The 21,769-nt window shown below is 34.9% G+C and overlaps 1 protein-coding gene across 3 annotated transcripts; it reads left to right on the top strand.

Annotated features, from left to right (window-relative positions):
* Positions 1-111: 111 nt before the first annotated feature.
* Positions 112-19,850, top strand: LOC145911257 (uncharacterized). 3 transcript variants are annotated; one of them, XM_082998544.1, is made up of 48 exons: positions 112-246; positions 753-938; positions 994-1,071; positions 2,813-2,992; positions 4,379-4,651; positions 4,888-4,993; positions 5,045-5,238; positions 5,353-5,467; positions 5,534-5,715; positions 5,776-5,887; positions 5,991-6,181; positions 6,714-6,825; positions 7,530-7,723; positions 7,783-7,894; positions 8,133-8,323; positions 8,404-8,515; positions 8,625-8,809; positions 8,882-8,993; positions 9,064-9,260; positions 9,402-9,513; positions 9,572-9,768; positions 9,827-9,941; positions 10,213-10,394; positions 10,553-10,664; positions 10,794-10,987; positions 11,125-11,421; positions 11,896-12,072; positions 12,261-12,389; positions 12,448-12,668; positions 12,881-13,045; positions 13,324-13,528; positions 13,816-13,909; positions 14,291-14,370; positions 14,738-14,856; positions 14,971-15,067; positions 15,133-15,206; positions 15,632-15,766; positions 16,300-16,443; positions 16,777-16,931; positions 17,037-17,172; positions 17,286-17,389; positions 17,586-17,692; positions 17,885-17,928; positions 18,003-18,122; positions 18,188-18,313; positions 18,723-18,862; positions 18,992-19,127; positions 19,575-19,850. In XM_082998544.1, the coding sequence occupies exons 3-48, from the start codon at positions 1,017-1,019 to the stop codon at positions 19,641-19,643; spliced, it is 6,609 nt and encodes a 2,202-aa protein (XP_082854670.1). In that variant the 5' UTR covers positions 112-246; positions 753-938; positions 994-1,016; the 3' UTR covers positions 19,644-19,850. The 3 variants fall into 3 exon arrangements, with proteins under 3 accessions (XP_082854670.1, XP_082854668.1, XP_082854669.1); XM_082998542.1 differs by lacking the exon at positions 112-246 and adding an exon at positions 317-428; XM_082998543.1 differs by lacking the exons at positions 112-246; positions 18,188-18,313 and adding an exon at positions 317-428.
* Positions 19,851-21,769: the final 1,919 nt, after the last annotated feature.

The following is a 21,769-nucleotide window of genomic DNA, read 5'->3' as shown; positions in this document are numbered from 1 at the left end:
GCATTATCAGCCAATCTTTACCTGCATCATTGTGACGTCAGCCCTACTGTTGATTATTTAATTAGGTTTTAATTAGGTATCTACTGTTTAAAAATACTGTCCCATGTGTTTGTAGTGTAAGATCTTGGAAGGATACATACCTAACTATTGCCCAGTTTGAGCAAGAAATGTTATTGTACGAAGTTCCTACCCACGTTGTGGATACAACGAACCAACTGACTGCTCACAAACGGATGTAACTATCAGGTGGGTGGAGACATAAATAAAACCTACATTTAAAACACTGGGATGTGTTGAGATGAGAAGTAATCCATGTAAGTCATTCACTAATAATCAGCTCAAAGAGGTTTTCCAGTTTCATATATCCATGTATATGTTTGCAAGATTTGTGGTTTTGATTTTGGTATGCCTTTTAATGAAAAAGTGTGGTAAGTGTTTAAAACAGATTTAAGTGTGTCAACAAATTGTAAGCATGTTTAAAATTGACTTTCTTTGTGAATACAGTTGCAATTTAAACTTAACTTTGATTGCCAGTATAATTGATAAAGAAGTGTTACAATTTTTGACCTATTGAGTTTGTTGATGTCTTTATTGATAACAAAATTGAGGATTATAAAAAATTCCAATTTGTTTCAAATTGATTTTACATAAGAAACATGCACATTTTTTATATGTAATGTTGCAAAACACTAAAATATATAAAAAAAATAATGATTGTGTCAACAGTTTGTTTCCTTGCAAGTTATTTGTAGAAGGATCAGCATGTCAAGGTCGTTATTATGTTCTTTCCACCACAACTGCAACATATACAAATGCTAAAACAGCTTGTGGAGATGGGGAACTGACAAGTATTCCTGATGAAGAAACTCACAACCAACTTGTGACACAAGCAAATGGGAAGATTGGAAATGATGGATGGGGCACTGGCTCGCCAATTAGTAAACCCTGACATTCACTGAATTTATCTGTTGTGCTTAATGTATGTTTTCACAGCTGCTTATACTGGAGGTCATAAGATGGGGAATAATTTCAAATGGCAAAATGGAACTGTGTATGCCTCTCTGTCTATGGGTATGAAACAAAATGGTTTTGCTTACAGTCCATGTCTATACAAAGCATTATTTCTGAATATTCAACTGGACTGCTATTTTTGCTGCCAGGCATAGTAATTAATATTTTCTGGCACTTAAGTTTCAAAAGTGTTTATTAAAACCAATGTTTCATCCACCATCCGGCAAGACTTGCTCAGGGTTATGTTGCAATGATAATGCATGAAGGGCATAACAGAAGATGTTTGGAATAGTTGTCCTCTTATTATAGGGTTTTCTTAATTATCACTTATTTACAAATGTTATTTTACATATCATCACCTCGTCATTTCTGTCCATAACTCTGAGGAAGTCTCGCAGGATGATGGACGAAACGTTGGTTTCAAATAAACACTTTCTAAACTTAAGTGACAAAAGAACAATTCCGATTAATTAAACTGGACCTCAGTAACAATTTAATACAGGTTTATTGCAAATGTTAAAAATATACTTATCCAACAACAGCAACAAGCTGCTGGATTTCTAAAACTGCATCCCAACCCTAACTGCATTCTGCATGCATGTATTAATCTATTAATCCAGGTAACATGCAGTATGAGAAATTCAACAGGTAACTTTATTACAACCAATGTATGTGTAAAAATGGTTAGTGTCCAACTGCATGCTGCGAAGTTTTAGGAAAAAATCGAACAGCAAGCGATTTTTGACACAGAAAATTTTTACACAGGGTTCATTTTTGAAAGGAACCCTAATTGTTTTATAAAAAAGTTTATTCTGTTTAAACAGCCTAGTGTCCATTAAAAATGCCATTGCATACAGTTTGGAACAGCTAACCTAGACAAAAATAAGCACACTGCATGGCCAGGATGCAGTGGAATAGATTGCCATTTGGTAAAAGTTATAATTTTTACCAATTTATGTGGCTACTAATAATTATGTTATAATGGTATCCCTTTGTTTCTAGACAATTAGCTTACGTACAACCATAATTTGTTATTTTGGCCACATAAAACACAAACATATTTAACTATCTGCCACAATTCACAATATAGATTTGATAAAAAAAATATGCACGGTAAAATGAAATCTTGTTATTAAGGTAAACACAAATCTTAGAAATGTACCTATAAATGTTGAGTATTGTCTGTAACAATTAATAGTCACAAATGGTAAAGATTGGAGTTACCTACCATGCGACAAATTGTCACAACTACAGATACTACAGCACTGCATATTTTTTGTGCACAAAAATAATCATCCAGTAATTATAAAATAATTAATGTCATGATTCATGAACACAACTCACAGTTTTGTACGACTTTAATATAAACAAGCTAGCCCATACAATGCTAGAGAACAAGCATTGTATGGGCTATCTTGATTATATTAAATTAATGTTGTTTTAGTTTCTGCAATCTAGCAAAAATAATATACAGGGGACCATTAAAAAAGTAAAAGTGGTCCAGTGGTTAGGACACAAGTCTATAGTATTGTGATGACACACAATAAATCATTTGGTAATTCACTTTTTCAAAAAAGAGTGTTTTTTAAGTCTTATACTCCATGTCTGAAATGCTGCTCCTAATTTTTGCATTCGAATACTATCCCAGAAAACAAACATGGAAGTTTAACCATTTTTTCACTTTTCCCTTTTTGTCTGAGTGGAAGTTCGAGAAAATGTGTACTGTTTCACGATGTTAGCATTTCTCAGAAATATTTATTCCACCCTGCTTTGTGAATTTCATTAATAACTGTTTTTTAAGGTACTTGGAGCACTACTGGATATGCAAATTGGTTTACTGATCATGTCCACACAACAAATACCCCATCGAATGGTGGAGATTGTATGACGTTTTATGGATCATACCAAAGTGGGGTTCATACTTGGACATGGCGCGATTTGTTATGTACTGTTCAACGTCATTACATTTGTTCACATACAGGTAAGTAATCTCAAATTCTAGCTTTATAAGTTGTTTACTAAACAAAAATCTTAACTTTGGTAAAAGTGTTATTAAGTCTGGGGCATAAAGGCTTACCACACATGTGTATATGGATGGGCAATATATTTATTTATCTTGCAGTTTAAATTGTTTTTGTTAATAGTATGTCCAATCATGCACAGCAGAGAGGTACATCATGTTTTAAAAAAATCATTATTGCTAAATTGGCAACAACCGGCACTTAGGTCTTTAAAGTTGTGCTGATTAATCTGTTTCCTTCACTTGTGTACTGGTATTTTCGATGTTTTTTGTTCTTGTCTTTAGTGATTTTTTTATCAAAAGTTTAAACTGACTTAGGGACACCAGTTCTTAATATGCCCGAATTCCATAAAGCAATTTTGCTGCTTATTTGGACACCAGATGATATGGTGCGAAACATATAACCTACCAAAAAGTGGCCCATGTTTGGGTAGTGCGGCATTATAAAAGTTACAGCATGTGGCAAATGAAGTAGTGTGAATTATTTTAGTACAATAAAAATTCTACAATGTGACCTGAAGAAGTTAACATGGATGTTGTCCTGCACTATTCTGTTGAAAACTTTCAATATATTTTGATAATGTTTTTTTTTTAAAAAAAGAACAAGTAATATTTAAACCTTATCAGTATAAAGGACATTGCATATAACATGATTATTACCATGTGTAAAAGCTCCTCAAAGATGGTTGTGCAGCAAAAATTTGAGCCCTAGCAAGATCCAACAATTTGTGGAACAACTGCAACTCTAAGTGTAAAGGACCTTTTCAACAGCTCAAAATCTCGAAGTCCTACAAATGCCAGTTAGCGAAACTCAGGTCCTTTACAGTTAGAGTTGCAGTTGTTCCACAAATTGTTGGATCTTGCTAGGGCTTGTTTTCCGTGGTCTTAAAACACTTTCTACTAATCTACAGCTGCAGGATGGTCAAATTAGGTAAAAGTCTGAAAATTTCAAGTTTGAAAATGTGGCCCTAAGAGCTTTCAGTTATAAAGACGGAATTGGCAGTTTGACATGTCATGCTTCTCGTTATCAAAAAAAGCATTACAAAAATTAAAAAGTTATTCTCATAATATGATTTGTCAAATATTGTATGAATTATACCAAATTTAAAAGGTTAAGTTTGTATGTAAACAAACAAATCTTGTAAATGTCTAAATGTACTTGAATGATTTAATCATATCAATAGCTTATGAAAGTTTTTACTCAGAGAAAGTTTTCTTCATGGCATATTTTAACTGTTTGTAATGTTGGTAATATTGCCAGTGTGTTTTTTTAAAAGGAATAATTATCTCACAAATGTATATTGGAGTTGTTTGCATTGACAGTTATGATGTAACTTTTGATATTAGGTGACAGAGTGATTACCTTGGACAAACCAACATACAGTGCTGTACCTGGGCAACAGTTTACCATCATAATATCAATATCCTACCTATATATACAACCTCTTGATCTATACTACAAGTTTAATGATGGAAGCAAAACCTTAATTACAAGTGGTTTTACTGGAACAAGTCATACTTATACTCTCACTATGTCTTCAAGTTCTAATTCAATCACAATCAGTGGTGAAAGTTCTGTAACATCATGTTCTGTATCTGCCAACAGTCAACTTAAACAAGGTATCTATAGCATAATTAAAAAAATTCCCTCTGTTCATAAATCGATGTGAGTGTATTGTTGAGACGTAACAAATTGTCACTTGTAGTGGTGATGGTGGTTGTAATTGGTCATAAAATTACATGGTTTTCTATTGTAGTGATAAATACATTCATCTAAAAATTCAAAAATATATTTATTTACAAGCAAAATAAAATGGTTTAAACCTCTTGCCAAAACCACTTTATAATCATTTTAGTCAAAACAACATTATCAACAACATCAATAGTGGCAATTTCCAGTTCAACCCAACAAGTGAATTGTACAGCAACAGGTTACTCAGACCCACAAGCAAGATGGTTCAGGTAACAATCCTTACCTTGTTATAACAAGTTCTATGAGTTTATTTGTTACAGAGAAACTAACCAAGTTACCACATCATCATCATCCAACATTTACCAAAGTACCAACATAAATGTTGATTCTTACACTTCTCGATCAATTCTCTACATACAACGTAGCAGTGTAGGAAGTGATGGGGGACAATATGTGTGTAGAGCAACAAACTGGAACGGTGGTGGAAATACTGACAGTACATTAACTGTTAATGGTGAGGAGTTTTTTCTGTACCTGTTTTCACTTTGTTGATATGCTAAATGTAATTTTGCACTACTCTAGTGTTATTTAAGTCAAAAATTGTATTGTTTATTATTTTGTTTTTAAGTTGCTGCATACATTAAAGCATCACCAGGTTCCCTTGTTTTTAAAATTGGAGAACAGAAATCATTTACTTGCACATCTCATGGCTATCCAACTCCAACTGCAATAACATGGTCAAAGTAGGATTTTAACAGCTTTGCAACTTAGCACAAAAAAAAATTTCAAATTAAAACCATATATTATAGGTCAACTGACAGTTCCAAAAATATTTATCAGGACGTACCTATGTCAAAACCAAATGAATATGAATTAAATATATTGCTACATGTTAGGCTTCAAGATATTAGTGAGGCTGGACAATATACATGTAAAGTTTCAAGTAATGTTGCTGGTGCTAGTGAAAAAACAAGTGTTGTTGAAGTCCAAGGTAAATTACTAATATTAATTAGGAGAAACTTAAAACAAATTACATTGTTTTTTTTTTTAGTTGATGCAGGTGTTATGACAACCCCTTCTTCTCAAATTGCAACATTTGGATCTAAACTAACATTTACATGCACTTCAAACGGGTATCCATTGCCTCAAATAACATGGCAAAGGTGACAAACAAAATAGTAAGAATGAAGCATTCACATTTCTAAACTTTCGCAGGGATTCTATCAGAGTAGGTGACAGTGTTGAAAAAAAAATGTTTTTTTCTAGAAATGGAGCCAGTGTAAGTTCCAGTGGAAATATTCACCAAACATCACAAGTAACAACATCATCACAATACAAAGTAGAAAGAAAACTTTATGTTACACTTCAAGATAGAAGTGAGGCTGGACAATATACATGTAGAGTTTTAAGTAATGTTGCTGGTGGAATTGATAAAACAAGCAACATACAAGTTTATGGTGAGATTGAAAATGAAAACTAAGAAAGTAAATTTAAACATACAATTCCTGTTGCTACCAGGCATATTGCAATTTAAAAATATACTGCTCTTCTGGCATAAAATATATATTTCTTCGACGTTTTGTCTGCCACGCTGCGAGACTTCATCAGGCATTGATACCCCAATTTCAAAGTAAACTACACTAAAACATTCAGGGACACAAAAAGTAAAAAATACATGTTGACACCGCTTGTCAGATCATTTGGAAGAGGCAAAAACACCCAACACTGCGGGAGGCACAACACTTACAACAAATCATTGTAAAGTGCTGAAAAGAAAACATATCGTTGTTTGTCGTTGATGCATCCACTGTTTTTGTAAATGTAAAGCAACTCAAGAAAGAGCAGCTTGATGTGGTCCAACTCCTTGAAATTGTGGCATCAATACCTGATGAATTCTCGCCACATGGCAGACGAAACATCGATTAAATACAGCACAGATATTTTATGCCAGAAGAGCAGTACATTTTAAATTAAAACATTTCTTATCAGTTGCTGCTTCTATTAATACATCTCCAACCTCTCTTGTTGTCACACTTGGAGTTCAACAAATATTTACATGCACTTCCAATGGATTTCCTTTACCAGAAGTTACTTGGATAAAGTAAGTAAACATTTTTTGGTAAGAAAGCAACCTATGAAAATGAAACAGGCTCTTTGCTAACATCTTACACAAATAACTGTGAGCATCATTTTTTGACTGTGATGAAGGTATCCAATTGGCATATATTTTCAACCACTTAAAATAAGTAATGTTTGTATACATAGTTAAAAACAATAACATATGCAAGTTGTCTATTATCTATCATTTTCACATAACAAACCTAATATCATATGTAAAATTTTGTTCTAAAAGTATAATCCTCACTGAAACAGTAAAGCAAAATTTGTGTTTATGCATGCTTTCGAATTAACTACAAAAATATGCTAACTATATTCTTGAAATTCATCAATATATGAATAGAAACTTCTTTCCTCGCATTCAGCTTGGATATGAACACTATTGGCTACATTGCTTATAATTTACTTTAATGTTGACATTAAATATATTGTTATGCACCTTGAATCAGTAAGTAGTTTTACAAATGAAATAAATTTATTGAGAGCTGCAGAAAATGACCGAAAGGTACCACAAAGTGGAAATCTGTGTGCCTGCTAATGTAAAATCTAGCACAGTGTTACAGTAAACAACTGCACTGATAAGAACTTAGGTCAAAACGGTGTGTTCACCCTGTTTATAGCTCTCAATGAATATTATGGCTGTTATTGGACATATAGAAATAAAATTGTATTCCAATGATTTTACAGGGCCTCCAGTTCAGTTAGTGAAAGTTCCAGTGGTAACATCTACCAAGTACCTCAAGAAACAACACCATCACCAAACAAAGTAGAAAGAAAACTTTATGTTACACTTCAAGATGTTAGTGAGGCTGGACAATATACTTGTAATGTTTTAAGTAATGTTGCTGGTGGAAGTAAAACAAGCAACATACAAGTTCAAGGTAAGAGTTAAAAAATTACCCTTTATGTATTTTGCTAAATTTTTATTTCATATGATTAGTTGCTGCAAATATTAGTACATCTCCAAATTTTCATGTTTTTGAATCTGCAAGTCAACAAATATTCACATGTACTTCATATGGTTATCCCACACCTCAAATAGTATGGATGAGGTAACCCATTGTTTAGTATATATTGTGTAACAAGGTTTGCATTTAACAATTCATGGGCATTTTTTCTCATGCTAGCATAGTAGTTATTTGGTAACCACTTTGTTTTGATTATGATTAGATACATTTACAACAAAAGTATACCACTGACAAGTTGTGCCAAACCATGGCACATTTAAATCTACCTTTAAAGATTGTAATAAGGCAAAGACTAGCTATTATTGCCAGAGGTGCTTTACAGAAATGGAGCCAGTGTAAATTCCAGTGGAAATATTCTCCAAACATCACAAGTAACAACACCATCACAAAACCAAGTAGAAAGAAAACTTTATGTTACACTTCAAGATATTAGTGAGGCTGGACAATACACATGTAAAGTTTCAAGTAATGTTGCTGGTGGAAGTGATAAAACAAGTAACATACTAGCTCAAGGTGTGAAACTAATACGAATTGTTTTCCCCTTTTTTCCATGAAATACTTTGATTTTTGATTCTTATTTTATCTTTTTGCAGCTTCTTCAAACATAAGCACATCTCCAGCAAAACATGTTTTTAATCCTTGGGATCACAAATTTTTTACATGTATTTTCACTGGTTACCCAATTTATGACATTACTTGGATGAGGTTCTAAAAATATCTAAAAATAAATAAATAAACTGGTTTTTTGTTTGATTTAGATTTAATTTTGATTATCAATTTTAACAAAAACCCTAAGCAAAAAATTTTGTTTTAGAAACGGAAATGAAATAAGTTCAATTTTAAATGACAGCATTCGTCAAGAAATTGTTACATCTGGAACAATGATTACCAAAAGACTTCATGTTACTTATCAAGATATTACTGAGGCTGGGGTTTATACATGTTCTGTACCACACACAAGTACTGTAACAACTTTCAATAGCAATGTACAAGTACAAGGTTTTTACAGCAAATAATTCTTGAATGAAAGTTTTTTTATTGTTATTTACGATACTTGTATGTTTTCCACAGTTGCTGCAAACATCAGCACATCTCCATCTTCACAATTTTATACTCCAGGAGACAAACAAATATTTACATGCACATCATATGGTTTTCCTATACCTCAAATATCATGGTTCAGGTTTGTTAACTTTGCAACATGTATATGTGCGTGTTTTGTGTTAATTTAAACATACTATATTTGTTTATAGAGGTGAAAATAATCCTCGGGAATTGAAATCTACAAATATTTACCAAAAACCACAAGTTGACTCAATTTCACTCAACAAAGCTGTGAGAGAACTGAATGTTACATATCAATATATTGAAGATGCAGATATTTATACATGTAAAGTTTCAAGTAATGTTGATGGTGGAAGTGATAAAACAAGTTCTATACAAGTTCAAGGTAAAAAAGTTTAGGCCTTGTTTGAAAAGCACTTGAAAAGTTTCTTGACTTTTCACTGCAGTATAATATTACAAAATGCATTGTTTAAAATCAAACAAAATCTTACAATTAGATTGTTGACATGAATTTTATTTGTTAAAGTTGCAACGAATATTAGCACTTTACCAAAGAGTCAAGTTGTTGCTTTTGGAAAACCAACAATATTTGAATGCTCAACATATGGATTTCCAAGAAATGTTCCAAACTGGTTCAGGTAAGATAAAGCTCTCCCACAAACTATGGTTTTATGTGTAACTAATTCCTGTATTTAGAAATGGTGCAGCAGTAAGTCGTGATAACAACAGCAATATTTATGAACTATATCCCTTAAAAAAATTTTGGCCAATTCAAAAATATGTGAGAAAACTTAGCATCACACTTCAACATATTAATGAGAGTGGAAATTACACATGCCAAGTTAGCAGTAACTTTGGTGGTGGATTTTTGTATGAAAATATTCAAGTTCAAGGTGAGATTGTGGTTTGTATGTAACCTTGTAAAGTTGCAATGTGCATTCTTTATATTAGTTGCTGCAAACATCTCTATTCCAACACACAAGATATTGGTTAATGAATACAATGAGGTGTTTACAGTGGAGTGCATTTCTTATGGATTTCCTACACCCACTCTTAACTGGATCAGGTAAATAACTTCCACCGGTTACAACTAGGGGGAAAAAGCTAGTACAAAAAGCGTTAAAATTTGTGTACAAGCATCAAAACTTTATTTTAAAAACTCTATAAAGTTTATTTTATAAAATTTAAGTTTCTGCACACTGAATTTATTGGTAGGATCTGTTTTAGGGGTTCATAATATCCCTTGCAATTTATTTTGTATTTTTAGAAAAAAATATATCCTCACTACTTAAAAGCTTATTTTTTTGCAAAGCTTTAATGTAACAAATTTTCAACAGAAATAATAGCTCTGTGTCAAGCAGTAAATCTGATGTGCATCAAACCTTTACTGTGGATGGAGTTTCTAAAGTTACATCTTTGTTAAGTTTAACGTACATAAGTATATCTCAATCTGGAAATTACACATGTGTCAGCAACAACATTGCAAACATTACAGAGACCGCAGTGATTACAGTTGAAGGTATGAGCCACATAATGCAATGTATTATTATATGTGTTATTTTTTTTCTACCATTATTAAATAGTTTTTTAAACATTTATTTGTAGCTGAATTAAATTGTTTAAAATATTGTGTTCATGGGAAAATTAGTAATAATCATATGTTGACCTTTGTTGCAGCTTTGTTAAAAATATCTGTCAGTAGTAAAGTAACTGTGATAAGGGATGGAAAAGGAACAAATATAACTTGTACATCATATGGATTTCCCAGACCTGCTATACATTGGACAAGGTACAGCTGCATATTTTAATGCTTGGTACCTGGTGTAATTTGATATCTCAACAACTTCCTCTTCACCAGTTTTACAAACTATTGACAGTCTAGATTAATTTCTTTGGGTGTTTGATGCCATGTTTTTAGAAATGGAGTCAATGTTCCAGATCAAAGCATGTCCATCTACCACACACAACCAGAGTCAACTGAATATAAAACAACTTCTACATTGGTCATAACATCAGCTTTACTTGATGATTCTGGTCAATATGTTTGTAATGCTAGCCAGGTTCTTCACAATGGAACTGCAATTAAAGTTGCCGATTCATTGCAAGTTCATGGTAAATATTTGTTAAATAACATTAAGGATTGTTAACCTGTTTTTTTTTCACAGCATTAGTGTAAACCAGGCTAATGCTTTGATAGAAATGTTTTATGCAAGACTGTGTATCCAAGTAAATAAACATATTTTCTATAGTTGGGCCAATTTACAAAAACTCCACTGCACCCAAAACCTTCAGTCAACTTCAAAACTTCACCTGTACATTTGTTGGACGACCAACACCTGTTGTGAGGTGGAGAATTAATGGAAAGATAATAATAGAAGGAGACAACAGGGACCCAGCTGTTATATCATCACCTAATAGTGGAGATCAAGTTGTTTCAACACTTTCCTTACAAAGTTCTGTGATATTTGGACCAAACTCAACCATTGAATGTTGGGCTTCAAATGATGATTTAAGTTCAAGGACCAATTACTTGATGTTTAACAAAGGTACAAATTTTTTTTAATTTTAATGTTATGTAGTTTTGTTATTGTCAAACTATGTGTTTGAATAGTAAGATAATAATTGTGTATAAGCTGCAGACAGATGGCCACTGTTTCGACCTAAAAGGTCTCATTAGTGCAGCTGGTGTGACTATAAGACGACTTTGCTGACCAAACGGCCAAGCAAAGACTTCCACTTTGTGGTGACTATACAATCACCGTCATCGGTTGGGCACCAAACTAGGTGCTACCTTACGGAGAAAAAACAAGGTGGAAACACTATGGCCAAGCAAAGCTCAACCAATACTGCCGTCAGGACCCGTGTCACAATAATCATATGATAAGCAATGTGGAGCCAACACCAGCTGCACTGATGAGACCTTTTAGGTCGAAACAGTGGCCATCTGTCTGCAGCTTATACACAATTCATATTATTGGCTCCACATTGCTTAGTAAGATAATAGTTTTTAACTTCTTTAGATCTGCTTGAGGAGAACAACCAATATTATGTCAATGGAAGTGAAAACATGAACTTTACAGATGCCATGAAAGAATGTCTGGGCAAAGGAGGTGTTATACCTTCACCAATGTTTCTAAACAGTTCAACTTTGCAAGAAGAGTGGTCTGATAAGTTTATGGAAAATGTTTGGGTTGATGGTGAGGCTTTATTTTAAATTGTTTGAAACCAAAATATTTCTGAATTTAATTTACTGTAATAATAAAACCACACATAAGCAATTATAATAGTAGATTTTAGGTGTTTATAAGAACTGTTGTTTGTAAATAGAAATGTCATTCTTTTTCACAGTTTTGATGTAGTCGAGTTAGATTTGCTGTATTTTCAGGTACTCATCCTGTCACAAACAAACCTTTAATGAACCCTGAAACAATGGAATGCAGTGTTATTGATGAAAGTGGCCAAATTATAAACAAAAGTTGTGATGAAACACATTTCTTTCTGTGCGCATTTCAAAGTATTGTGTAGAATATTTCCATTTATTTACTTCAATCAAAACCATTTCATAATCACAGGTGTTGAGATTATTGAAACAAGCAAGTGTTATTATGACAAAGTTGTTGTAAAGTGGAGAGATGGGACAAAATACAATGGAGTGATCACTTACAATATATCAGCATCAAGCAATTTAAACTCGGATGCCATACCTAAACAATATGATCAAACCTCGACAACCAACTATGAATATTCAATGATTCTTGACAACTTACAAACAGATACTGATTACAATATTCAAGTAAGTGTTTGTTAATTGCCTGGCAACATGAACTATTGTTAAAGACAATTTTTAGGTCCAATAAATTTGTTATTTCATAAATCTGATTTGATATGACATATACTTTTTTTAAATTTCTAACTTTATGCATTAAAAAACACCTCTTGGTTTATCATTACATAAGTTTGTTTGATTGTTTTCACTTCAGCCCAATATAAAAACTGTTGTTGTAGGTAATTCAGTTTCCGGAACATTCTCGAATCGTTCTTCCTGTTTTACTTGGCAAGACAACAAGTGTGTTGGCTGATATGGTCACCCTGGTGTCACCAGAAAGTGGAAAATGCAAAATAAACATCACAATTTCTGAAGCCGCTCGACAAATTATCACTCAGATCAAGGTTAGTGGCATAAAAGGTCATGGATTTCAACAGAATGTTAAACCACGAAAATCAAAACATTATGTTTTTAAATGATACAAAAACTGACAGTAGATAAAAATAAATTTTCTGTATGATGTGAATTAATAAATTAAAGTTTCCAGGTCCTGATTTCCTGTCCTTAATTTTGTGGGATAGTAACACATCTGTTGACTACGCAGTTTGTTAAGTTTAGTTATTTTCAAAAAATTCATATGCCAAATTATATGAAAGAATCTACTTGTTTTGCATTTTAATAGGTTATTGCAACAACATTTGGTACAAATGACCCCAATAGCACTGAACTAAACAGCAATCCACCAACATCATCAAGCTACTCGATAGACTTTGGTGAAGGGGAATTTGTGAATGCAACTTACGAGACCGGGACGTTGCAATGTCCACACATGGTTTACAATGCCAATGGAAATTGCTCATATATTAATACTGGTGGCCCTATTATATGTAAGTTTTGAAATAAGTAGGAGAAGTGAGGTACAGACTTTGACCTAGTGCAGCTGGTAGCCGAGGATCATTTTCTTAGTCAACTAGCTAATATAAAAAACGCATGCACTGTTTACAGCTCCCTGATAATTATTGGCTGATATGCTTCTACATAAAAGTTTAATTTCTACCTTTTATTTTGAGATCATGATAAAGTGCAATATTGGTAGCCATAGTTTGGGTTTAGTGGCATCGCAACCAAATTGAATTAAAGTCATTATAACAATAATATATGCTAACTGTTACAGCTGAACCTCAACCTCAGCCACTAGGAATGATAGCTGGAGCTTCTGTGAGTGTCATACTGATAATATTGATCGTTGCACTCATAGTTTACAAAAGGCAAGTTACATATTTGTACTTGTATGTGTTCTACTTGTGAATAACCATAAGTGGTTTAGTAATGATGTACATTAGTAAGGCAATAAAGTTGGATTTTTTGTTCTGCTTGAACAGATTTGCCCATATTGAAAATATGGATTGCATTAAGTATATCCTGATTAAGTGTTGGTTAAACTAACTTCCCCGTGGGTGGCCTTGCACCACATATCATTGTTGTGAACAATATTGTTCTGATTACATCTTTAGCAAACACGTCCCAATGCCCACATGTTTGTCGAGCAGTTTATGTATATTGTGTGGGCTGCAACCGCAGCATGCCCTGTTTTAATAAACTGTATCAACTCAATGTGTATACTTAACAAATCTATTTTAACTTCACAGACATAACATACAGGCTTGGTGCGCTCCTCGTAAAAGCCCGGATAGAAGAAGGTTAAAAAGTTCCAGCCAACGATCTGGAAGTAAGAAACGTTCAAAATAACATGTTATTTCTAATGTGTGGTAAACTTGCGTGTTGTTGCATTCTTGTGGTAACATCCAGTTCGTGTTACATACGATGAGGGTTATACCAAAGGAAACACCCAATCAACGCCGAGGCGGAAATCATTACATTATAATCTTACAATATTAACACAAAGCGCCCTTTTTGTAAGGTTAGCTAGAGGGCAGGAACGCCACTATTACCAATACACATGTCTTCATGATTGTGTTGCATACATTCAAGCTTGAGATAATGACATACTGTTATTGACAAACACTAACTCAATACAGAAGATTAATTCTACGTTTAGCAAGGTTTGACCCATTCCATCAAACTTCCTGTTTCAGATAACACTTACGCTACACAAGTCGTAGTGGATCCAAATCCTATTCCCGCTGCTCAACTCGAAGATTTCTTCACAAATAGTTTCAAGAGCGAACACGCCAAATTAACTCTTCAGTTTAATGTACGCTGACTGTTCACATTTTCCAAAAAAAATTCGCCTGTTTTACGTCAAATTTGTTTATCACCTACATTTACGTCAGTATATCGTTAGGTAAATCACCCTTTCTATTTGCAGAGAATCAAAGAATTGAGCAAGAAATTCATTGAAAATACGAAGGATGGAAAAAGTCAGGAAAACGTGACGAAAAATCGATACAAGAATATTTTGCCGTGTAAATATGAATGTTAACTTCAACCAACAACATTCAAACAATTAAGTTTCTGTTGCTTTTTTCAGATGATTCCAACAGAATAATCCTTAGTAGCACAGAGAAAAACAAGAATGGCTACATCAACGCTGCCGTGATAGAGGTTTGTTGTTTTATTCAGTATTCTTGTGAACGAACTAACGCACTTTTAACATCTAGTTCGATAACAAATACAAACAATAATATCAGCGTCAAAAGTTTACACAGCGATCGTTACAGAGAGCTCTGTAGGTGTTGTTTTATCACAAATAATCTCACTGTATCAACTTTTGACAAGGATACTGTCAACACTAGAGCACACGACAGCCTGTCAATATACCGTGGTTAATTTGGATATTTTTTTGTAATTACGCTTACAAGTAATTGATTTCTTACCTATAAAACACAAACTAAAAAAATAATAAATTTAATAAATGGAATCGTACTTTGTGTATTACGAGTTAAAAACTGTTTTGTTGACTGGTTAACATACAGCGGTGCGGTAATGAATTGCTGTTTAATTAATTTGTCTTCCTGTTTGGATCACAGGGTTACAGCAACCCTAATAAATGGATTGCGACCCAAGGTCCAACCGAAAACACACTCGATGATTTCTGGTCAATGATCTGGAGTGAAAATGTTAAAGTGATCGTCATGTTGGCAAACCTTGTGGAGAAACAAAAGGTTGGTGTTGATTCACTTCATACATGGTGAAGATTTGCTCGGTTTTGTTGAGTTATTTATATTAAGGATGCCAACTCATAGTGAGCGTCTATGGAACGTTTTCCGTGGTTTGTGGGGCTTCCTGTTGTGATTAATTTTCCACCTGCATCTAAACTCATATGGGATATTCGGTACTTTTCCACACTTTAAACCAATCAAAATCATATACTGTGACTTATTTGGATCCTAATTCAATTTATTTCAAACATTTAACATGCTGCAACCTGTATTGAGTATAAGTTAGCGATATTACTGCCCTCCTCAACAATGCACACAAATTTTTGACATGTTTTGAACCAAAAATTTTCGCCAGTCGCTGCTATTCCAAGTAATGGCCAATTAAGCTCCTGTCCACCCGACCAAAAACTTTATAAGGCAATGTAATGTAAACTTTCTTGTAATAAAATTGTAATAGAGCAAGCTACCCTGAGAGGCTGTCGATCCATAACCGTGTCGGAAGTTTCTGACCTAACTTTTCACAATTTCTACCCCAGAGCAAATGTGAGAAATATTGGCCGGACCCCGGACTCAACAAACAATTCGGACACGTCAAAGTATTCTTTAGTGACGTCATAGATTGTGGTTCTTACGTCATACGGAAGTTCTTCGTTGAAGACTTGTCTGATAATTACTCATCGGTAAGAATAAAGATTCTGTTAATCTAAATATTTCCGGGGATCTTGTTGTTTGATAATATAATGATATTTCCTTGTTCCAATTTCCAATAATATCTTGACTCATATTGGTTATGGCAACACCGGAAGTTGGGTGGAAGTGGCATTTTGCCTCCTACGCAATGTAATGGTTACAAATCTATCGATGTTATTGTTGTTGTGCAATAAGTAGCGGGTCGAAGTTTATTTTATACTGCGGGGACAATCATATTTCCTGATATTTACTTTACTGTGCATGTTAAGTTGTTGTTTCAGAAACATTTCGTGCTTGACAATATATATTTTATTTTGTGACAGGAACGTAGAGAGTTGATCCAATACCATTTCACCGCTTGGCCCGATCACGGCGTTCCAGCGACATCTAGTGGACTGATTAGGCTTTCTATGGAAGTGAGGAACACTTTGTCCATGGTTCCAAGATTCAAGTCATCCCCTGCTGTTGTGCATTGCAGGTTGGTCGGACCGTTTAAAAATATGTTCTTTTGTGTTTTAAAGTTAATCACTTCACTCCTGTATCGGCTGCTAAGAAAGATCAACTATGTGAAATTATGTTTCAGTGCTGGTGCGGGGCGAACTGGAACATTTATCGGACTTGATTGTTTGATCGACCAAATGAATGAAACACAAACTATTGACATTTATCGTGTGGTCTACCACATGAGGGAGCAACGTATGGAGATGGTTCAGACAGCGGTTGGTGTTTGTGTTCAAACTCTAAATTGCCTCGTGTGGATTGTATCGATATTTCCAACAAATTCAAGTGTCCATTAAACACATTTATTTTTAAAATCCATTTTTCGCCACAGAAACAATATATTTTCCTGCACAAACTGATGACTGAAATCTCTATTTTCGGAACCACTGATCGAAACATCGATGAATTTCACTCAATTGTTTATGAACTGGAACAGTAAGCCATAGTAAAATAAAAATATGTAAAAGTAATCTTTCACCTTTTCCTTTTTTCCTTTATTCTGGTCACGTTGACACTTTTTTATCATTACGCGCATGTCTGGCCCCGGCTTTACGTTTTTGTTGTCCCTCGCGATTCTGCTTGAATCAAAACTTTACCAAATATTTCAGCATCGTTTAAAACTTTTTACCAGGTCACCGCTGAAAAACACAGCTGTTTTGGAATTCACAAACTTTCATCGCTTCAACAACTTTGAAAAAGCTTTACCGATCACCATCGAAACTGTGGATACTGTTACTTGTAAGTAAAATGCATCCAGGCGTGTTTTCTAAATCTTTTTTTTTACCTTTGTTATACCTAGAAGTTCCGCTGGTAATCTATATCCAGCACCGGGTAAACCATATTTGCACTAGACTGTATTTAACATATATTCTTTGTGAAAACAAGTTTAAATTTTTTGTGTTAAACACTTTAAACCATCTATTTTGATAGATCACGCTTCATCTGTAGACATTGAATGGGCGTTTACTGTCGAGGTACGTTATGTCCAAGAACTTTGTGTGCCAAGTTAATGTTTTATTCTTTGTGTCCCTTATATTTAATGTTCCAGGGTTATCACGGACGTGATCACTTCATCGTTTGCAATGAAATAGGAGACAACAGCGGGAAACTCTGGAAACTCGTAACCGAAAGGAAACCCCAGATTATCGTGATGCTCCAAAACCCCTGGGTAAGTCTCCATCATGAAAAAGGTTAATAACAATGCACTGTAACATAATGGGAAATTTGATGCAGGACATTCACTGGTGGCCGACCCAACTTGGCCAACAAACATGGTTTGATCACATCGGTGTCACCTTGAATCCAATCACTGAAGACAGGAGTTCAATTTCCATTGAATCTGCCTATCTGGAATTTAAGGTTCAGTTAAGAATTGTTTCAGCAGCAAATTTCACCAAAATTTGCTGCTGAAACAATTCTTAACTGAACCTTAATACCAAAACTAAGTTTCTGCTGACTAAGTTCATTTAATGCAGTGATTCCCAACCTTTTTGTGGTTGCGTACCACTTGCAGGTAAAACAATTTCGACGCGTACCACATAGTTGAGTTTTACAAAGTAACCTAGGGGATGAAGTAACAAACATTTTGAGATCAGTTACGATTTTTTAAATTCGAACTAGATACGCAAATTACGGAAAGGTGCTCGCGTACCACCTGGAATGCCGTCGCGTACCACCGGTTGGAAAACACTGATTTAATGCAAACTCAGAATGCCAAACTAAAAACATGCAACAACTGACTCAGAATATATACTTACTCTGTTTTCAGTACGAGGCTGAGGTGTTGACGTTCTCGTGTTGGAACAGAAACAACACTTTGACCGATCCAAGTCTCCTGGTCGAGTTATTCCAGTTGATCAACTCTATAAGAAGTGGAGACAAGTTTGGGGATATCTTGATTCTGGACAGGTAAATGTGTATGCTGTTTCTATACCTTTTACTTTAAAACGGGGTTTCTTAGCCCCTGATCATTATGGGGCAACTTTTAACGATATACTTATACACAAACAAAATTATTTAACCATCCCCTGCTTACAGAAACGGTCTGACGAGATCTGGTGAATTTTGTGCTTTATGGAATCTCATATCTCGGTTCAACGTTGAGAGGAAAGTTGATGTTTTCCGGTCACTTAGAGATGTGAAGGAAACGTTGCCAGATCTTACTGTGGATGTTGTAAGTTTTACCCCTGTGTATGCACAGGTCTACATCAGCCTAGATCAAATACGACACTGCTTTTTGATACAAAAGTTGATTTAAACTGAATGTTTCCGTTGCTTTCATCGATTTTGGAAGCTGCTATCAATTAAGTTGGGATAATGACCTTAAAAGACCTGACATGATAATTGTTAACCACATGGTCGTGTGTCGTATAACTAATAACCCACATTTGATAAAAGCTTGATGAAAAACTAAGTATGAAAACATAAAATAAGCACGTTTCTTAACCGTGAAACGTCGGACAATAAAAGTCACGTTAATTGTACCAAAAGGACAGATTATTAAAATATAATATGTCTGGCGGCAACAGCAACATAATGTTTCTTAACAATTCACTTCCGGCGTCAACGGGATTTGAAATGTAACTAAACCCGTAACAACGCTTATTTATTTTTGTTACAGGAGAATTACTTGGATTGTTACCGAGCAATGAAAAGTTACACGGATTCAAATTCACTTTATGCCAACTAGTAAAACTGCTGTTTGTTTATATTTTGAATCAAATGTGAAAATGTGATTTACTTCCTTGTGATTTTTATGTACTCAAGTTCTTATGTTACTTTTTCCCGCATTTTCGAAATCATTCATTGAAGTTTAGCTGTTTGTTTCCCCGAAGCACTTTAAAAGATTATGTATCATTTTGTGTTCAAGTAGTTTTGCAATACATAAAACAATTACTGAAAAACGAAATACAATAGTTGTTTTGGCAGGACAGTAAATGTTGCTTGTATAAAACTTGTTATAATTTGTAGTCCTTCGACAGTGATTCCCAATCTTTTTGTGGTTGCGTACCACTTGGAGGTAAAACTTTTCCGACGCGTACCACCTAGTTGAGTGTTACAAAGTAATCTAGAAGATGAAGTAACAAACATTTTGAAATCACTTACGATGTTTTAAATTCGAACTATTTCCTCAACTTGCGGAAATGTACTCGCGTACCACCGGTTGGAAAACACTGCCCTGAGAATTGAAGACATAAACTTCCACTACAGGCTGCATATTTATATTTCTATCGAGATAAAATACTCAGTCGGGAATTTCCCTGTGCTGTTCGGGTTTTTTAGAACTTTGATTTTTATTTGTGATGGGGAAGCGCTAATGCACGTTGCCTGTGATTTCAGGTTTCAGCAAGGTTGAAACAACAGCTGGTGGAATTTTGCCCAATTTAAAACTGAATATGCACAGTTTGTACAGTGTGAGCAATATGATATAAAATGTCTTGTTTATTAGACATATAAAGAGACATATAAAGACTGATACGGCATGTTTAATAATTTGTTTATTAGAGCATCTGACATTACATAAATTATGTGATGTGAGTTATGTGGTGATCGAACGCAACACTTACACGGGCGCGTGTAGTTAATTATGCCTCAGGAATTATACGCCTTCTATGTCTGCCAGCGCCCTGTGTTTCTTCAGTTGTTCTTGGTGTTCTCTGTGGGGTGTTTCTAAAATGCACAATGCCGCTAAGGTAGCTAATGTCGCTAATGTCGCTAATGTCGCTAATGTCGCTAATGCCGCTAATGCCCGCTAATGTAGCTAATGCCGCTAATGCCCGCTTGTGTCGCTAATGTCGCTAATGTCGCTAATGTCGCTAATGTCGCTAATGTCGCTAATGTCGCTAATGCCGCTAATGCCCGCTAATGCCCGCTAATGTAGCTAATGCCGCTAATGCCCGCTTGTGTCGCTAATGTCGCTAATGTCGCTAATGTCGCTAATGTCGCTAATGTCGCTAATGTCGCTAATGTCGCTAATGTAGCTAATGCCCGCTTGTGGAGCTAATGTCGCTAATGTCGCTAATGCCGCTAATGCCGCTAATGCCCGCTTATGGAGCTAATGGAGCTAATGGAGCTAATGGCGCTAATGGCGCTAATGTGGCTAACGCCGCTAATGCCCGGCATTAGCTACATTAGCGGCATTAGCTACATTAGCGCCAATAGCTCCATTAGCTCCATAAGCGGGCATTAGCGGCATTAGCTACATTAGCTACATTAGCGGCATTAGCGGGCATTAGCTACATTAGCGCCATTAGCTCCATTAGCTTCATAAGCGGGCATTAGCTACATTAGCTACATTAGCGGCATTAGCGGCATTAGCGGCATTAGCGGCATTAGCTACATTAGCGGGCATTAGCTACATTAGCGCCATTAGCTCCATTAGCTCCATTAGCTCCATAAGCGGGCATTAGCGGCATTAGCTACATTAGCTGCATTAGCGGCATTAGCGGCATTAGCTACATTAGCGGGCATTAGCGGCATTAGCTGGCATTAGCGGGCATCAGCGGGCATTAGCGGCATTAGCGACATTAGCGACATTAGCGACATTGTGCATTTTAGAAACACCGTTCTCTGTGTGCGGTCTTACTTTTGTCTTTCTTTTACAGGTGTTATTGTTTGTTACTCGAAGTTCAACTTTATTAAAACCTGGATTCCGTTTATCAATAAAATCCCTCTAAAGGTTTTGACAAGTTATATGCAGACATGTATGTTGACCCAATGGTTGCACATATGTATTCTAGCTTAAAGCACATCAAGGATATTTGCATCCAATAATGACAAACTACAACACAACACTAATCTCATTTTACAAACATT

This window comes from Ascidia mentula, chromosome 8 (genome assembly GCF_947561715.1).
Source record: "Ascidia mentula chromosome 8, kaAscMent1.1, whole genome shotgun sequence".
Lineage (NCBI taxonomy): Eukaryota > Metazoa > Chordata > Ascidiacea > Phlebobranchia > Ascidiidae > Ascidia > Ascidia mentula.
Note: the sequence above shows the minus strand (reverse complement) of the source record. Positions and strands in the feature narration are given on the sequence as shown.